Source organism: Electrophorus electricus, chromosome 17 (genome assembly GCF_013358815.1).
Source record: "Electrophorus electricus isolate fEleEle1 chromosome 17, fEleEle1.pri, whole genome shotgun sequence".
Lineage (NCBI taxonomy): Eukaryota > Metazoa > Chordata > Actinopteri > Gymnotiformes > Gymnotidae > Electrophorus > Electrophorus electricus.
In genome coordinates, this window is record NC_049551.1 from 7,941,744 (window position 1) to 7,957,825 (window position 16,082).

Below are 16,082 nucleotides of genomic sequence, written 5' to 3' on the forward strand. Positions count from 1 at the left end.
AGTCATGAGCGTCTGAATCACTCCGTAATCACAGGCCTTGATATGTCTGCTGTTATCACTACTGCTGAGCACCAAACACACACACACACACACACAAACACAAACATACACTTACCCTGTTGTTTGACCAGGGCAGGCAGTCTAGGACATGTTGGGGCTTGTCCGTGCTTCTGGTGCTGGTGTCAAGCAGGCCAAGGTGCATGCAGGTGTGTGTGTGTGTGTGTGTGTGTGTGTGTGTGTGTGTGTGTGTGTATGAAGTCAAGTCATATTTATTTATAGATGAGATGCGCCGGGATCTTCATCCCCAATTCTGAAGCAAAAGGAAATACAGTGAGAGCACATTTCTGTATGTGTGTGTTGCCAGATTTATATTTATGTGTTTGTGCTTGTGTGTGTGCCTGTGTTTGCTGACAACCTTGAGGGCAGAAGCGAACAGATCGTAAAAACCCGCCTGACAGATAATGTGCTTTCATTTGTTATCCCTGAGGCCTGCTAGAGAAGCGAAACCGAGAGACGGCGAGCCAAGAAGAGAGGGAGAGAGACAGGGGAAGAGAACAAAACAGAGGACAGCAGAGCAAACGTGACATTTTGTATTCTCCCAGCATGCTTTGTGGCGTACCAGTGGGGCTGGCTGCGGCTAACGAGCAGTGTCTGGGCCGTGGGGCCATCCATGGAGGACCCTGCAGCCCATTTGAACTTTTATCCCTTCCTTACATAAAAAAAAGGAACTGCGTTTTTTTTTAAGTAGGCAGAGCTGACCGTGAGAGAGATGCAACCAGACGTAGAAACCCGGCGTTTGCATGTCAGCCGGGGTCACCAGAGGCACTCGGCCGTGCGCCAGACGCCGTAGAGATGGGGCGGACGCGCAGAGGGAAGACCCCCTCCGTGACCTCTGCCCACTGTCTGCCGCACGCTCTGTCTCTGGCTTTCTCGTTATCTGTCACTGCTGTTCTTGTACGCTATCGTTCACTTCTCTCTCTCTCTCTCTCTTTCTCCTCTCTATAACTGCCATTGCCCTCAGTGTGCTGTCATTGATAAAGTGAAGTTTACAGCTAAATTACAGAGTGGTGAAGAATAGGAACAATTGCGTCTTGCTGGATCTCCATTTCTCCTGGATTCCGTGTGCCTGTGGAGATCTGCCGTGCGTCTGGTCTCGGAGAGTGGGCTGGTCCTCCTGTGCCAGTAGGGGGCACTGTGGCTGGCATTTCCCTGCATTTTCGCTTGAATGGTACACTTGAACCACGGCTTTGATAGTGACATAGCAGTGAAGTTCGAGGATACTCCTTTAGTGGATACACCTTTAGAGGACACACCTTTAGGGATACGCCTTTAGTGGATATGCCTTTAGAGGGTACACCTTTAGGGGATATGCCTTTAGTGGATATGCCTTTAGAGGGTACACCTTTAGGGGATATGCCTTTAGTGGATATGCCTTTAGTGGATATGCCTTTAGGGATACGCCTTTAGGGGATACGCCTTTAGAGGGTACGACCTTAGAGGGTACACCTTTAGGGGATACGCCTTTAGTGGATATGCCTTTAGAGGATACGCCTTTAGAGGGTACGACTTTAGAGGGTACACCTTTAGGGGATACGCCTTTAGAGGGTACGACTTTAGAGGGTACACCTTTAGGGGATACGCCTTTAGTGGATATGCCTTTAGAGGATACGCCTTTAGAGGGTACGACTTTAGAGGGTACACCTTTAGGGGATACGCCTTTAGTGGATACGCCTTTAGAAGATACGCCTTTAGAGGGTACGACTTTAGAGGGTACACCTTTAGGGGATATGCCTTTAGCGGATTCGCCTTTAGAAGATACGCCTTTAGAGGGTACGACTTTAGAGGGTACACCTTTAGGGGATACGCCTTTAGTGGATACGCCTTTAGAAGATACGCCTTTAGTGGATACGCCTTTAGAAGATACGCCTTTAGAGGGTACACCTTTAGAGGATATGCCTTTAGCGGATACGCCTTTAGAGGGTACCCCTTTCTGGCAGCCAAACGTTGAACGCCAGCGCTGTGAGGCGTGTGCGCACGGGCGATCAGGAGCGGTGAGGTCCGACACGGAGCACCCCCCACCACAAACCACAGCCTCCGACCACAGCCGTACCACCGGGGTGGGGGTGGGGGTGTTAGAACGGTGGTGGTTCCACTTTGTGTCTCTTCTGACTGAACTGAGACGAGGAGGAGAGAGGTATGTGTGTGTGTGTGTGTGTGTGTGTGTGTGTGTGCAGGTGTGTCATATGCCAAGGCCCTAAAGGCTGAAGCAGTGGCCCTTGAACCAAAGAGCCTTTTTGAAGCGTAAAGGCTCCACAGTTGGCCCCGCCACCGCCTGAGACATGCATGAGTGAAGGGGCCTGCTCTCCTTCCACATGGCTAAGGGAGGTGCGTGGTGGGAGGTGGGGGTGCACGGGGCAGGGGCCAGGGGCCAGGGGCCAGGGGAGTGCATGCCAGTCTCTGGGTACCAGGCGCTCCAGACTCGTCTGTTTACACCACACTAATCAAAACACACGGGCCGCCCGGGATGGCCAAGCTAGTCTCCAGCACCATGTTTGGGTTTGATTTTCTCACTCTCTGACACAAACGCTCGCGCACACACACACTTCATTCCTTTGCGTTCCTGGCTTGATTGCCCATCCATCGAGTACAATGTAGCTCTATTCACGAGATCTGTTAGTCATTTTGTTGTCATATTTCATGAGCTAAACAACAGCGCTACACCTCCCCCCCCCCCCCCCCCCCCCCAACGCAGGGAAGAGGAAGGAGCTAAGAGCCCTTTTGCTGGTATTACAGTGCAGTATTATTATTATTCTAATTGGCTTGTGCATAGTATTACTGCACAAATACCAGCTATCTCTGTGAGTCATTAAAGAGCTTATTTTGGGGTGTAGTCCCTGAGCTCAGCTGTTTTGGCTGCAAACATCCTGACAGAAAATACACACAGCTTGTTTTAGACAACTCGATCTTGCATGTAGTCAGCGACAGGGTGTGTGTTGAGACGTGCTTAAATGCTCAGACGCTCGCACGCGCACAGATACACGATCTCGATAATGGACACCTGCTTTAGCGGTGAATCAGACGCAATCTTTTCTCACAAGCAGCATAAGTGTGCAGGGAGGGTTAGGGGCCACGGAGCTAGGTCTGCCCCCCGTCCTGGTGATGGATGGTGGAGGTTCTCTAGGCCGGACTCTTCTCCTTCTGCCGGCCCTTCTGCTCACAGCTCCTGTCCTCGCCGCTCCCGCAGGAAATCGCCGTGAATTATGGGTGAGAGTGTTTTTACAGTAAACAGTAGCGAAGGAGATTGTAAAACACGAAGAGAAAAAGTGCACGTGCGTGTGCAGATGCATGTGTGTGTGTGTGTGTGTGTGTGTGTGTGTGTGTGTGTGTGTGTGTGTGAGTGTACCCAAGACTCACACCCAAGTCTGTGTGCTCATGTGTGCATACAATGCTATTAAAATCTTTATTTTAGATTCTTTCAGAAATGCCTGCAAAGCTTTTGTTAACAGCTATTAATACTAACACATCAGGTATATTTTCCTGGACTCCAGGTGCCTTCCTTGCTATGAAGAGACATTTTGCCTAACTATTCAAATTATTATGAAACTATTATGCCAAGCAAACTAAATATCAAAAAATATTTGGTTTTATCACCTGAGACATGAGGTGACATCACAAAGCGTAGGCTGTGTCATTTTTCCCAAGGTGATCCTTTTGTCATTTGTTACTTCTATGTTGTAGTTTTCACAAAGAAGAATTGCAAGAGGAAAACACGTAAACAGCAACAATAAGTTACGGCAAACCAACAAAGAAAAACCTGTTATTTATATAACACATTTAAGTGAAGTAGGGTGTGTCTATGTCTGTGAAGGACTGTGTGTGGTTGGCTTTCTTGCTTTGTCTGGGTGCAACACAGTTCTCCCACTAAATACTCCATTGCACATCCATCCTGAATAAAGTATTTAGAAAGGCAATGAAGAGCTCCTGTTTCTCATTCTCCTTTCAGTCTGATTCATTTCCTGTTTTTTGTCTTGGTTCCTCTCCTTTCTTCATCTCTCTCTCTCTCTCTCTCTCTCTCTCTCTCTCTCTCTATGTTGCATAGTTTTCAGTGGGCTTTGTAGAACAGAGATGCAGTGCCCAGCTTGACTGGTTCTGTCTGAGAAGCAGGGAGGCTGTGAGGATTGAACGGAATGTCCTCTCTGATGAACTGAGCTACTCGTCATCCACGTGTCACACACACACACACACACACACACACACACACACACACACACACACACACACACACAGACAGAGTGCATGACAGAGACCAGCGCAGTGCAAACTGTCTCCTGTGCCCCACACCAAGGGGTCTGTTCGTGTGGCTGGTACCAGGCATGTGTGTTTATGTGCGCTGCTACCAGGTGGGTGTGTGTGTGCGCTCGTGGTTTTTTTTTGCAGCTCGGCTCTGCCATGCAGGAAGCAGAGCGGCCACTGCAGAGACGGGAAATCACACACAGCGCCAAAGACGCATCACTCTGCCAGACGCTCCACAGGCACCCATTCCTACCGCACGCGCGTGTGTGCGCGCGTGTGTGCACGTGTTTAAGGATAGCTGTGTGTTAACCGGTTCTCACAGCACCTTGCCAGTTTATCGGGAGCAAAGCGGCGTGCGCTCGTCCAGGGAGCGTTTTCAGAGTTTGAGCTCTCCCAGTTTATCTAAACAGCCAAAGCTTGGTGCTGAGAGCCTCCTGTAGCTGTCCCGACGGCTCCGGATGCCATGCAGGTGTTTGCATTTATGTTTGCGTGTTTCTTTCCTTATCTGGGTATTAATGACGCCGTTAACCCGCAGTCCAGGGTCTTCTGCACCTGCGGTGGTTTGAAAGCTGGGGCTGTTAGTGTGTGTGAAGTGTGAACTCGAGAATGACCCTAACACTCATTACCTCAAGCACCATACGTGAATGTGTGTGCGTGTGTGTGTGTGAGTGTGTGTGTTCATGTGCAAGCGTTTGTGTGAATGTGTATGTATCTGTGTGTGTGTGTGTGTGTGTGAGTGTGTGTGTGTTCATGTGCAAGCGTTTGTGTGAATATGTATGTATCTGCCTGTGTGTGTGTGTGTGTGTGTGTGTGTGTGTGTGTGAGCGAGGATCAGCTGAACCTCCTGCAACAGCACGGTGGGCTCCACTCTGGAGGGTTGGGTTCAGAGAGGCCCGGGGGCCGGAGGGGCGGCGGGAGACTGTCAGAGCGAAGCTCTGCATGCCAAGCAGAAATTGGAGATGGATTATGGGCGTTCAGTGGGGCTTTAATGTAAACGTGAGCCTTCGGGGGAGGGGCCGGGGGAGGTTGCTGCGCTGTTCAGATGCAGCACCTGAGGTCAGCACACCCACCCCTGAGAACCCTGGGGCAGCGGAGACCCACCGCCGCACAGGGGATTAGTAAGATGCCTGGCTCACGGGGGCCCCCACCCCCACAGCCTGCCCCCTCCCATGGAGAAGGTGGTGTTGTGGTGGAGGCAGGACAGAGAACAGGTCTGCTGGGTCGGCGTTCCCCCGCCTTCATCGCCGCGGTTCTGCGCTGGCGGAGAGCCAGCGGCGTCGGAAGCTGCCCGAACCTCTGTCCAGTAACGCCCCCTCCATGCAGTCGTGACGCAGTCATCTGCTGACCCAGGCCATTTCTGTTCATACCAAATAAATAAACCATGCAAAAATTGACAGGGGGAGAAATAAAAATGCTCCATGTATATTAATGCGTGGCGCACATGCTGATGCGAAGGCGTCGTTCGCCACAGGCCGCGTTGCGCCCCGGCAGGACCGGCCCGAGAAGACGGCCCTGTATCGTCGGTTCTCATGCCAGTCCGATCGAGGCCCTGGCTACCTTACTCCCATCAACCGAGGTGCCCGCTGGGTTCTTCCGGGCGTGCAGATGCCCGCGTGCCCTAGTGGGCTGGCGGGGTTGAAGCTGCTTCGCCCGGGTTTGACTCGGCCTCTGCGTCTAACGCGGACCTGCCGCGCAGGGGCAGAGAAGAGCCTGACCCAGGAAAATACACTGAAATTACACTGAACTGCAAATGTATAGAGCAGCCATTAACTGTGTACAGGATATAAAGTGCAATTTTAGCTTACCTGGAGAGAGAGAGAGAGAGAGAGAGAGAGAGAGAGAGAGAGAGAGAGAGAGAGAGAGAGAGAGAGAGAGAGCATTAGCAGGTTTTCAGGAAAAGCCATTATTCTTCTAAGCCGTCCCCTGGAGCCTCTATGCCTGTTGTCTGCAGGCATACCGCTGGAAGTGGCACAGCTGTGCACTCACTTCTGGGATCAGCTTCCTCTTCCCCGTGCTGTTCACATCTCCCTGTATTTGCTTAATTACGCAGCCAAGAGTCTGGCAGGTAATAATATATGAATAGAGAAACTATAAGGAAGCCACACGTAAATGTGTAATTGCTAAGTTATAAATGTAACGCAAATGTATTTCTTTTCAAACATTGTGAAGTTATCGTGGGTTTGTACCAGCAGCTAGCCTTTCTCACACTTATCGTGTGTGCAATAGTTGGTTGGTGGGAGTTTGTGTGTGTGTGTGTGTGTGTGTGTGTGTGTGTGGGTTCTGGGAGCCGGGCTGGTACATTAGGCTGAAATGCGCTTGCTTGGCGGCCTATGGGAGGCTGTGGTTTTACTTCCCAGCATGCTGTGAGACACTGCCATTGTCCCGCCTCCTCCCCACCGCTGCCCCGCCCCTCTGTGTTTGAGGGTGGGATTTAGCATTGATCCCACCCAGGATACTCATCCAGCAGCCTGTGCCATCCCAGGAGATCAGGGCTAGGGCCACACCGCTGGGGCACCTGGGCTCTGAAGTCTCACCGGAGGCTGAGGATGGAGGGAAGAGGAGGAGGTAGAGAAAGAGGTAGAGAAAGAGAGGGATAGATAGATAGATAGATAGATAGATAGATAGATAGATAGATAGATAGATAGATAGATAGATAGATAGATAGATAGATAGATAGATAGATAGATAGATAGATAGATAGATAGATAGATGGATGGATAGATAGATAGGCAGGCAAGGTTGGGCTGCTGGCTGGCTGGATGGTTTCAGTAAGTGAGCTCATAGTGAAATCCTGTCTGTGCTCTGTGTCTCGTTCTATAACATGTTAGAAATGTACAAATATATTTCTTTTCAAACGTTGTGATGTTATCTTGGGTTTGTATCAGCAGCTAGTCTTTCTCAAACCTATGAGTGCAGTAGTTGGTTGGGGGAGTGTGTGTGTGTGTGTGTGTGTGTGTGTGTGTGTGTGTGTGTTCTGGCTCTATTTAAGCTTGGCCTCCCTCTCTGCTGTGACTCAATCAAAGAGGCCGTGTTTGTTTAAACCGGGAGGTGCCAAATGCTGTCAGGGAAGTTCACCGTGAGTGAGTGAGTGAGTGAGGGAGGGAGGGAGGGGTTGAAGCGGTGAGGAGGTGAGAGAGGTTTGGGAGTAAGCCCCTGCTCCTGCTACCCTAAACGCTGACAAGCAGAGCCTCGCTGGAGAAAACAAACCCACCGTGGTCAAAGCCCCCTCTGTGAGAGCTGAAAACTCCTGGAGTGCTGAGGGGACAGACTGAGCCTTTGTTAGACCAGAATAGCCAACAAAGTGAGAGAGAGAGAGAGAGAGAGAGAGAGAGAGAGAGAGAGAGAGAGAGCAGGATGTCGGAGTGGATGCTAGAGGCACCATGCTGCCTCTAAGAGACTGTCGACTAGGTGCTGCTGGCTGAGCGATCTGGGCCCTGCTCCAGTCAGCCTGGGAAAAGCACTGCCCCACGCCGACCACCCGCACTCCTCCAACCCAACCACCCCCACCCCCGTCCGCGAGTACTAATTGGCACAGTGACCAGTGGCACGGTGCCAGTGCCAACTGGTGTGGCATGGTTTACAGCAGAGCTGCCATCTGCTCTGGGGACTGCCGACACGGCGCGCGTAGACGGCCGTGTTTACCTTGCCGGAGAGGTAGCGACTGCTTTGTCTGTGCGTGCGCTCGCGCGCGCACCGTTTGAGGAAACTCACTGGTGAAATGCTCGCTCTTCCCCCGAAAGCTGCGCAATCCTGCTTCGCTTAGCGGTGCTGTTATCTCTCTTTTTGTTTCCCATTTAATCTTTGTGGTTAAATGGTTTATGAATTCAGCAATTGATGCTGGTGTAGAGTGAAGCGGGCCTGTCGCGAGCAATTTCATTGACACACAGAGACCCTAATAGGAATGATAATTTACACGGAATGGCAAATTTATAGAGCGGCTGCTAGCTCCCTGTGCAGGATATAAAGTGCTATTTTTGCTTAGAGAGAGAGAGAGAGAGAGAGAGAGCGAGAGCGAGCATTAGCAGGTTTTCAGGAAAAGCCATTATTCTTCTAAGCCGTCCCCTGGAGCCTCTATGCCTGTTGTCTGCAGGCATACCGCTGGAAGTGGCACAGCTGTGCACTCACTTCTGGGATCAGCTTCCTCTTCCCCGTGCTGTTCACATCTCCCTGTATTTGCTTAATTACGCAGCCAAGAGTCTGGCAGGTAATAATATATGAATAGAGAAACTGTAAGGAAGCCACACGTAAACGTGTAATTGCTAAGTTATAAATGTAACGCAAATGTATTTCTTTTCAAACATTGTGAGGTTATCGTGGGTTTGTACCAGCAGCTAGCCTTTCTCACACTTATCGTGTGTGCAATAGTTGGTTGGTGGGAGTTTGTGTGTGTGTGTGCGTGTGTGTGTGTGTGTGTGGGTTCTGGGAGCCGGGCTGGTACATTAGGCTGAAATGCGCTTGCTTGGCGGCCTATGGGAGGCTGTGGTTTTACTTCCCAGCATGCTGTGAGACACTGCCATTGTCCCGCCTCCTCCCCACCGCTGCCCCGCCCCTCTGTGTTTGAGGGTGGGATTTAGCATTGATCCCACCCAGGATACTCATCCAGCAGCCTGTGCCATCCCAGGAGATCAGGGCTAGGGCCACACCGCTGGGACACCTGGGCTCTGAAGTCTCACCGGAGGCTGAGGATGGAGGGAAGAGGAGGAGGTAGAGAGAGAGAGAGAGAGAGAGAGAGAGAGAGAGAGAGAGAGAGCGAGAGAAAGGCAGGATCGAGCTGCTGGCTGGCTGGATGGTTTCAATATGTGAGCTCTTGTAGTGAAATCCTGTCTGTGCTCTGTGTCTCGTTCTCTTCTCACCCTCCAGCACCGTCTCTTTTTCTCCCATCCTCCAATGCTCTCTCGTGCATTACGGCATTGATATATTGACCGACAGGTCAGGGGCGTGCAGGGTAGTCGGGGGCTACACACTAGCTTCAGGACGTCTGTTAAGGATTGGTTTTCAGGACTGCTGATATATTGAGGATGGTACAATGCGGAGAGAATGTGTTAGTACTCTGGGGTCTACATTTATTCTTTGTTGTAATTAAATATAGTTTTGTGCACCATGCATCATATAATTTTATTTCCTGTAGTATTATAACATACTTCACATTGTCGTCAGTTTATTAGACAGGTTAATGTGCAGGTTAATATGGAGATCAGATAAGATGTGTGTGTGTGTGTGTGTGTGTGTGTGTGAGAATGTGTGCTGTGTCTGTGTAAAAGAGAGACCTTGAAGGAGACCTGTCAAATGGTTGTGATCGCACGGTGAATTATTGAGGCTGGTCTCATCTCTAAAGGCTAAAGAAGTAACCGGAGCTAGGCGGCCATGTCCGATGCTCAGGAAGAGCAGTGAGGGTGGAGGATATGGGGTTTGTGTGTGTGTGGGTGGGTGGGTAGACAGCTGTTTCCCATCAACCACTAGTCACAAGCTGCCTAACTGACAAGGAGACAGTCCCGCTCATTCCCGCTCAGTCCCGCTCAGTCCTGTTCTTATTTAAAACATTTTCCCCCAAGAGTGGCGTTTTCTCGCCGGCGAGACGAAAAGAAGAGACAGAAGTACCACCAATTACAGGGTCAACCCAATTACTTCGGCTGTGTCAGTGGCGCTCATCAGAACATGATCCCCTCCCCATCGCTCGCTCTCGCTCTCTCTCTCTCTCTCTCTCTCTCTCCCTCTCTCTCCCTCCCTCTCCCTCTCTCTCTCTGGAGTGAAAATGGAACATGTGGGAGTGATTACGGCTGCAGGATTTTCTCACTGTTCCTGGGTTCAGCGCGGCGCTGGTGCCGCGGTGGAGCCGGGCGGGTCTCCATGCCCCGCCCCCTCTAGGCCCCGCCCCCTCCGCGTTTAGGACCAGCAACCCTTGGCAGACGCGATTCACCCGCTGCCTCGGGATGGGTCCTCTTCTCTCTCCTCCCTTCTCCCTCTCTTTCTCTCCTTCTCCCTCCTTCTTTCGTTCTCTTTTCCTTCTCTCCCCCCTTCCCTCACTCTCTCTCGTGCTGTGTATTTTCTTCTGCCACTTTGCTTGGCGTCCCCGTGGTGCAGCGTGCGACATGGCGAACGCCTCCATCACGGCAGGCCGACACTGCCAGTCACGTCCGTGCTACTCTCCTCGTGATCGGGGGCGCGCCGTGACACGGAGCCTCGCCTCGTCACCTCGGTGCGCGCGCTGGGTTTTCTCGTGGCATGGCGTTCTCTCCTCCCTCCTCCCTCACCTCTAGCTGTGGCGCAGGGCTGCGCTGCCCCTCGTTAATGTCACAGGCGTTGGGGGCGGGCGGGGAGCCGACTCTAATTTGACATTTTCGGCATCTGTCTCCAATATCCCTGCGCCGAGGAGAAAACCACCAAGGGGCAAAACAAAGAGATCCGCAGCCCGGACTGTGGAGTAGAGCGGACGGCCCCTGACACTTCTCATTTACTGCCAATTCTGTAGAGCGACAGACACGCACGCACGCACGCACGCGCGCAGGCACTGGTGAAAAGGAGTGGGGACGAGGATTGGGGCGTCCAGAGCTGCACAGTGTGTGCTGTGCTTTTACAGACCCACCTGAGCATATGTACTACTGTGGAAATGAACAGTATGGAGGACCCAAGCACCCGTGCCACAGATGCCGTATCGTGTGCCCTCGATAAAAGTGGGAGCAGTTTGAGCGTCTTATTTTCTGCTTTCCAAGTTTGGGCTTTACTCATGGGATCGCGGCTTCTTTGATAAGAGAAAGCACGGCTACGTGTGTTGCAATTGTGATATGAAGTGCAAGATCTGAAAAAGGCCTTTCAGAAGCTGTTGTTATTGGACAAAGGCCACTTGAAAGCTGGGGGTTTACTGCCCCGCTGTTGTGTGTTTGTCTGTTCAGCTCTCCATTCTTCATTGTGCTACTCTGCTGGATTACAGTCCTGCTTTTGTTTGCACAGAGAAACAAAACTGCAGCGTTTTGATTTGAATGCAGGAAGCCCATTGGCCGACGGTCGAAACGGGAAGCCTGAGTAGCAACGGATAAAAGCGTGGCAAAATCAGACTGTGTATACACACACACACACACACACACACACACACACAGACAGGTATCCACACATGCAAATGCTGTGTTCTGAAGGACAGGAAGTGCCGTGTTGTGCAATGCAGTACAATTGATGCAGCATGGGCTCCCACTGTGCGTCTGCGGCTGCGTAATGTGATCTGCCCCTCGGCCCCAGGGCGAGAGCAGCACGCACTGGTGATGTCTGTGGGGGAAGGAGGGGGACCACCGAGGGCAGGATTTCTAATGGCCCCCTCACCCAAGAGCAGTCCTCACATTCCAACTGTTGGGAATGTGATCGTAGACTCTCCAGCCTAGCTGATTTAATAAAAAGGGCCGAAATGAAATGATCTTTCCCATCATGGGCCCCTCGAGATCCCTCAGACTCCGCCTCTCTCGGTGACATCAGTCAGAATTGAACAAATGACACGCCGCAGATACCTGCAGGTACCATTCGCATTTGATTGGTCGTTTTTTTTTTTTAACAAACCATCATCTGAGACACGGGAATCAAGAAGAGACCGAACATCTCGGCCATGCCGTTCATGCTGCCTCGCTTTTGGATTAGCGGCGTCGTTATCCCGCTCCGATGTACCGGCTCGTGTTGGGCCGATGGTCGGAGCGCCGGAACGGCCGCGGCTGAACAAGGAGCTCGGACGATTGATCTGTGGCCGACGGGACACGGATCTGACTGTGATGTCAGTTTGCCCACGCAGTTCTAGGAGGTAGCAGTTTGGGAGAAGAAGAAAGAGAGAGAGAGACAGAGAGAGAGAGACAGAGAGAGAGAGAGAGAGAGAGAGAGAGAGAGAGAGAGAGAGAGATGTAGTCGCTGACAGAAGTTAAATTGGACAGACGGGAGAGGGGAGGCGGTCACAGGGAGGTGAGCTGCCAGTCGGTACGCCTCCCCCTCCCCAAGACCCCACCCCCTCCCCATGGCCCCTCCCCCCAGAGGCAGGGCTGATTCAATCTCATCTCCTCGCCCCTCAGCTGAGGCGACTGGCCTCTCACAGGCTCTTAGCCGGATGCCGCGTGATGAGTGTAACGGCGGCTCTCGCCAGTTCCCCGTGATAGAAGTGCAGCCAAGCGTGACGGGGGTACTCCGAGTGCCGGCCGGCCTGTCCGACCTCGGGTGACCCCCTGCCACATTTTGTCCACCTTTGTCCACCTCCACCTTTGCACCAAGCGACACACCAGTTCCCCAAGATCTAGTGTGCGTGTGTGTGTTGGTGCGTCCGCGCGCGTGTGTTTGCCAGCGCGGCTGGCAGAACAAGCCAGAGCACGGGCTGTTCATTGCTTACGTTGATATCTGCTCAGGCCATCAGAGTCCACATACCGGGTCCACGAACCGCGCATTAACCCCGCCCCATTCCCTCCTCCCTCTCCCTCTCTCTCTCTCTCTCTCTTTCTCTCTCTCCGCAGTCCTGCGCGATGAGTTCCGGCAGAACCCCGCCGACGTGATGGTGGCGGAGGGCGAGCCGGCTGTGCTGGAGTGCCAGCCGCCCCGCGGTCACCCCGAGCCCACCATCTCCTGGAGGAAGGATGGCGCCAACATCGACGACCGAGACGAGCGCATCACGGTGAGCTGGAGCGGCCCCGCCTCGCCTCCTCGCCCCCACGCATTAATAACCCCCGAAACAGAGTCGGGGCCGCCTGCCTCGAGATTTACCTCCGAAGAGGCGGCGCGTGCATTCCGCGTGTTTATGTGTTTGCATGTGAGCTGCTGACCCAGGGCCCATTAAAAGCGCCAAGGCCACTCCATAACACGCCGGCTGCGTGGGGGGGTACGCCCCCGCGTACGGATAGAGCCGTTAGGACCGGATTTAGGACAGCACGCCCGTGAATCCCGCGAGATGGCAGACAGGGAGAGGTCTATGGAGGGACAGAGCTAGCGTAAGGGAGTCCCGTCGGCCCGCTTTATCACCTGGGGGGGGGGGGTCAGTCACCTGCCTGCTCGTTAGTTCCTAACCAGGCCTAGAGCCTTTTTGGTGCCTTGTGCCTGGCCAGGTCCACGCGAGGTGTGTGTGGCGGTCACGGTAGGGGGCTTTGATGACTCTGAAAGTCACATGACACATTAGTGCTTCTGAACAATGCAAGTGTTCGGTTACGGGGCAAGGCCTCGTCCTGTGGTCCTACGCTAAAAGTTAGCGTTGCACACAGAGTGTAGCCCAGCCCAGGAGCGACACAGACGCCCCAGTGGCGTTTCGCCTCCCCAACGGTGAAGATGAGCTTTGAAGAGTCCTGCTGTCGTATGCAAGCCGATAAATCCAGTTGTAATTACCCAGGAAAGGAAGCAGATTAACCACACTTGGCACGTGCTTGTGGGGGGGGACCTGGAAGGATTCTAAATGTGACACACGCCCATATGTGTGAGTGTATACGTCTGCGTGTGTGTGTGCCTGTGTGCGCATGTGTTTGTGTTTGTGTGACCACATTCCTGGCCTTGTTCTGCCAGATCAAAGTCGCCGATTTGGCAAACATTCAACATAATTAATAGTCCCTCGTGCATAATCTAATCTATAAATAAACTCATTCCATAATTGTACCTGGATGTGGATGGCAACCCACATTCCCCAACATGCATTGCACAAGCCTTTATATCGGAGTAAATTTTACGGAGTGAATTTATGACTGGCGCTCTTCTGGCCGCCTCTCCGGCTGCCCCTCGGGAGCGGGGGGGGTTGATGGGCATGCCTCGTCTCTGCCCGCTGTGAAAAATGAGGTGTGGCGAGGGGAGCCGGAGTGTGTGTGTGCGCCGAAACAAAGGAAACGGGCCTTATTCCCATTCCGTTTGTTCTCGTCACGTCTGCGTTCTCATGACTGGGTGTCAGAGGATACCGCACCTGAAACAGCAGAGGAGTATCTCTCTCTCTCTCTCTAGCTGCTGGTGCTAGTGGTCGCCATGGGAATAGTCCCGCCTCTCCGCCTGTATCCCCCGTCGGCTTCATGGCTTGCTTTCATCCCGACACATCGTTGATCCTGTCGCCGTGGTGCCCGGAGCTCTTGGGGGATTCATTCCGGCGACGAGGACTGGGATTCCATTTTGATGATTTCCCAGTAGTCGCCCACCACTGACCTCTCACTCCCCTGTGTGTGTGTGTGTGTGTGTGTGTGTGTGCATTTGTGGGAATTGCAGGTCGTCTCCTAGTCTGATAAATCTCCTAAGCCTTACACTGCAGCAAATCTCACCCGTGGCAGAACTCGGAATAGAAGTCAGGCCCGGTTTGGCTTTGGCCTGCTCCCGCTGACTGAGGTCATGGCCAGTCGCTGGACTGCTCTTCCAGGCTTCCCTGTTATTGAGCGTTATTTATCTTCAGCAGTATGGATTCCTGCCCCCTGCGGCTGCCGTCATATTGGCATTGTTTAGCTGCAGGTGCCGCAAACAGTAGAATTTTCTAGTTATGAGTTCTGAAGCCCCGTGCTATGTTATATAGCACAGTCAATTGATGAGCTCTTTCATAGATCTCCCTCTCCAATTTCAGTGTGTCGTCTATATCCATCCCTCATCCGTGCTGCTCCACCCAAGGTTCATATCTGCAGGTTGGGTAAAAATCCTTCCACGTATGGACCCCAGAGCATCTTCACCGGAAGGCCCGGAAAGGGAAACGGCAGACAGGAGGATGAGAGGGTGAGGGTGTGGGTGGGTCACGGCAGACACGGAGGAGGGAGGCCTCGCGGTCCGATGGCTGCCGGAATGCCATGGCGTCTAAAGCTTGGTCATCAAAGGCGGCCAGCGCGTGCTTTGTTCCCGGCCGCTTCCAGATGTGCAGTGCGGGCTGGCGTTTCATCAGGACGCTGCGTCTGCTGTCCCGTGATAACCAGGCTGCTCTGTGTCTAATCTGAACACGCGATTGGTGGACTCATTTTCCGTGGAATGTGGGTGTGTCATTTGTTCCATTGGTGCACTTGTACGGTGTGTTTGTGTTATACGCACGTGTGAGGCACGTGTGACCGGCTAGGTGATTTTTTTTTTTAGATAATCAGTGCAATGTGACATACACATAACCCACAAAGACACACACACACACGCACACGCCCCTCCCTTAATGGTGACCGTTGTAGCCCCAAGTGAGCAGCAACATGACAAACCTTCATACCCTCGTCTCCTACAGTGGAGAGAAGCAGAGCTCTTTGAAACTCTTTCCATCTCCAGCCAGGCCCCCTGCTGCCGTCTCCAATAAAATGCGCCGGTGCCTTTTTATGGACCCCTGGGAGTGCCTCAACTCGTAGAGCCCGAGGCCGGCCCACCGACCCTGGCTGGAGGTGTGGCCAGGCGGGCTGCCGTAAATCTGCACACCAGGCGATTGGCTGTGACGGAGGAGGCCCCTCTCTCCGCACAGTAGCATGAGGAAGAACGACATCACTTCCTCCCCTATCGGGACATGCTCCAATGCCCAGTCCTCCGGCAACCCGTTTTTACTGCTGTTAAACGACGGCAAAGCAAACCTGTATCACCCGAGGCCCTTCGTGCCCGTTGGCCCTTTTAACGACACTCTCCCCTATTTCCGGCCCTCCGGGGCCAAAACGCGTTTAATCAGCCTCGTACATTTTTTTTTTGCGGCGCTACAGGTGCAGAAGCCGGATCAGACCGGCATTGCCGACGTGGAGTCGAGGGACGCCTCGCACATGGGCTGCTTCCGATTGCGTGGGGTCCTGTATGTGCGGAACAAAGGGGGTTTGTTTCAACAGACTGCAGGGACTGAGGCGTAAAGCACCTCTGTCAGGTTCTCACTGCTTTAA

The 16,082-nt window shown here is 52.8% G+C and overlaps 1 protein-coding gene across 1 annotated transcript in view; it reads left to right on the plus strand.

The window, feature by feature from the left end:
* Positions 1 to 16,082, plus strand: part of LOC113570017 (roundabout homolog 1-like) — a 128,294-nt gene that overhangs the window by 84,833 nt on the left and 27,379 nt on the right. The window contains exon 5 of the mRNA XM_035535463.1: positions 12,765 to 12,922. Within this exon, the coding sequence (XP_035391356.1) occupies positions 12,765 to 12,922 (158 nt within the window). The remainder of the gene's footprint in view (positions 1 to 12,764; positions 12,923 to 16,082) is intronic.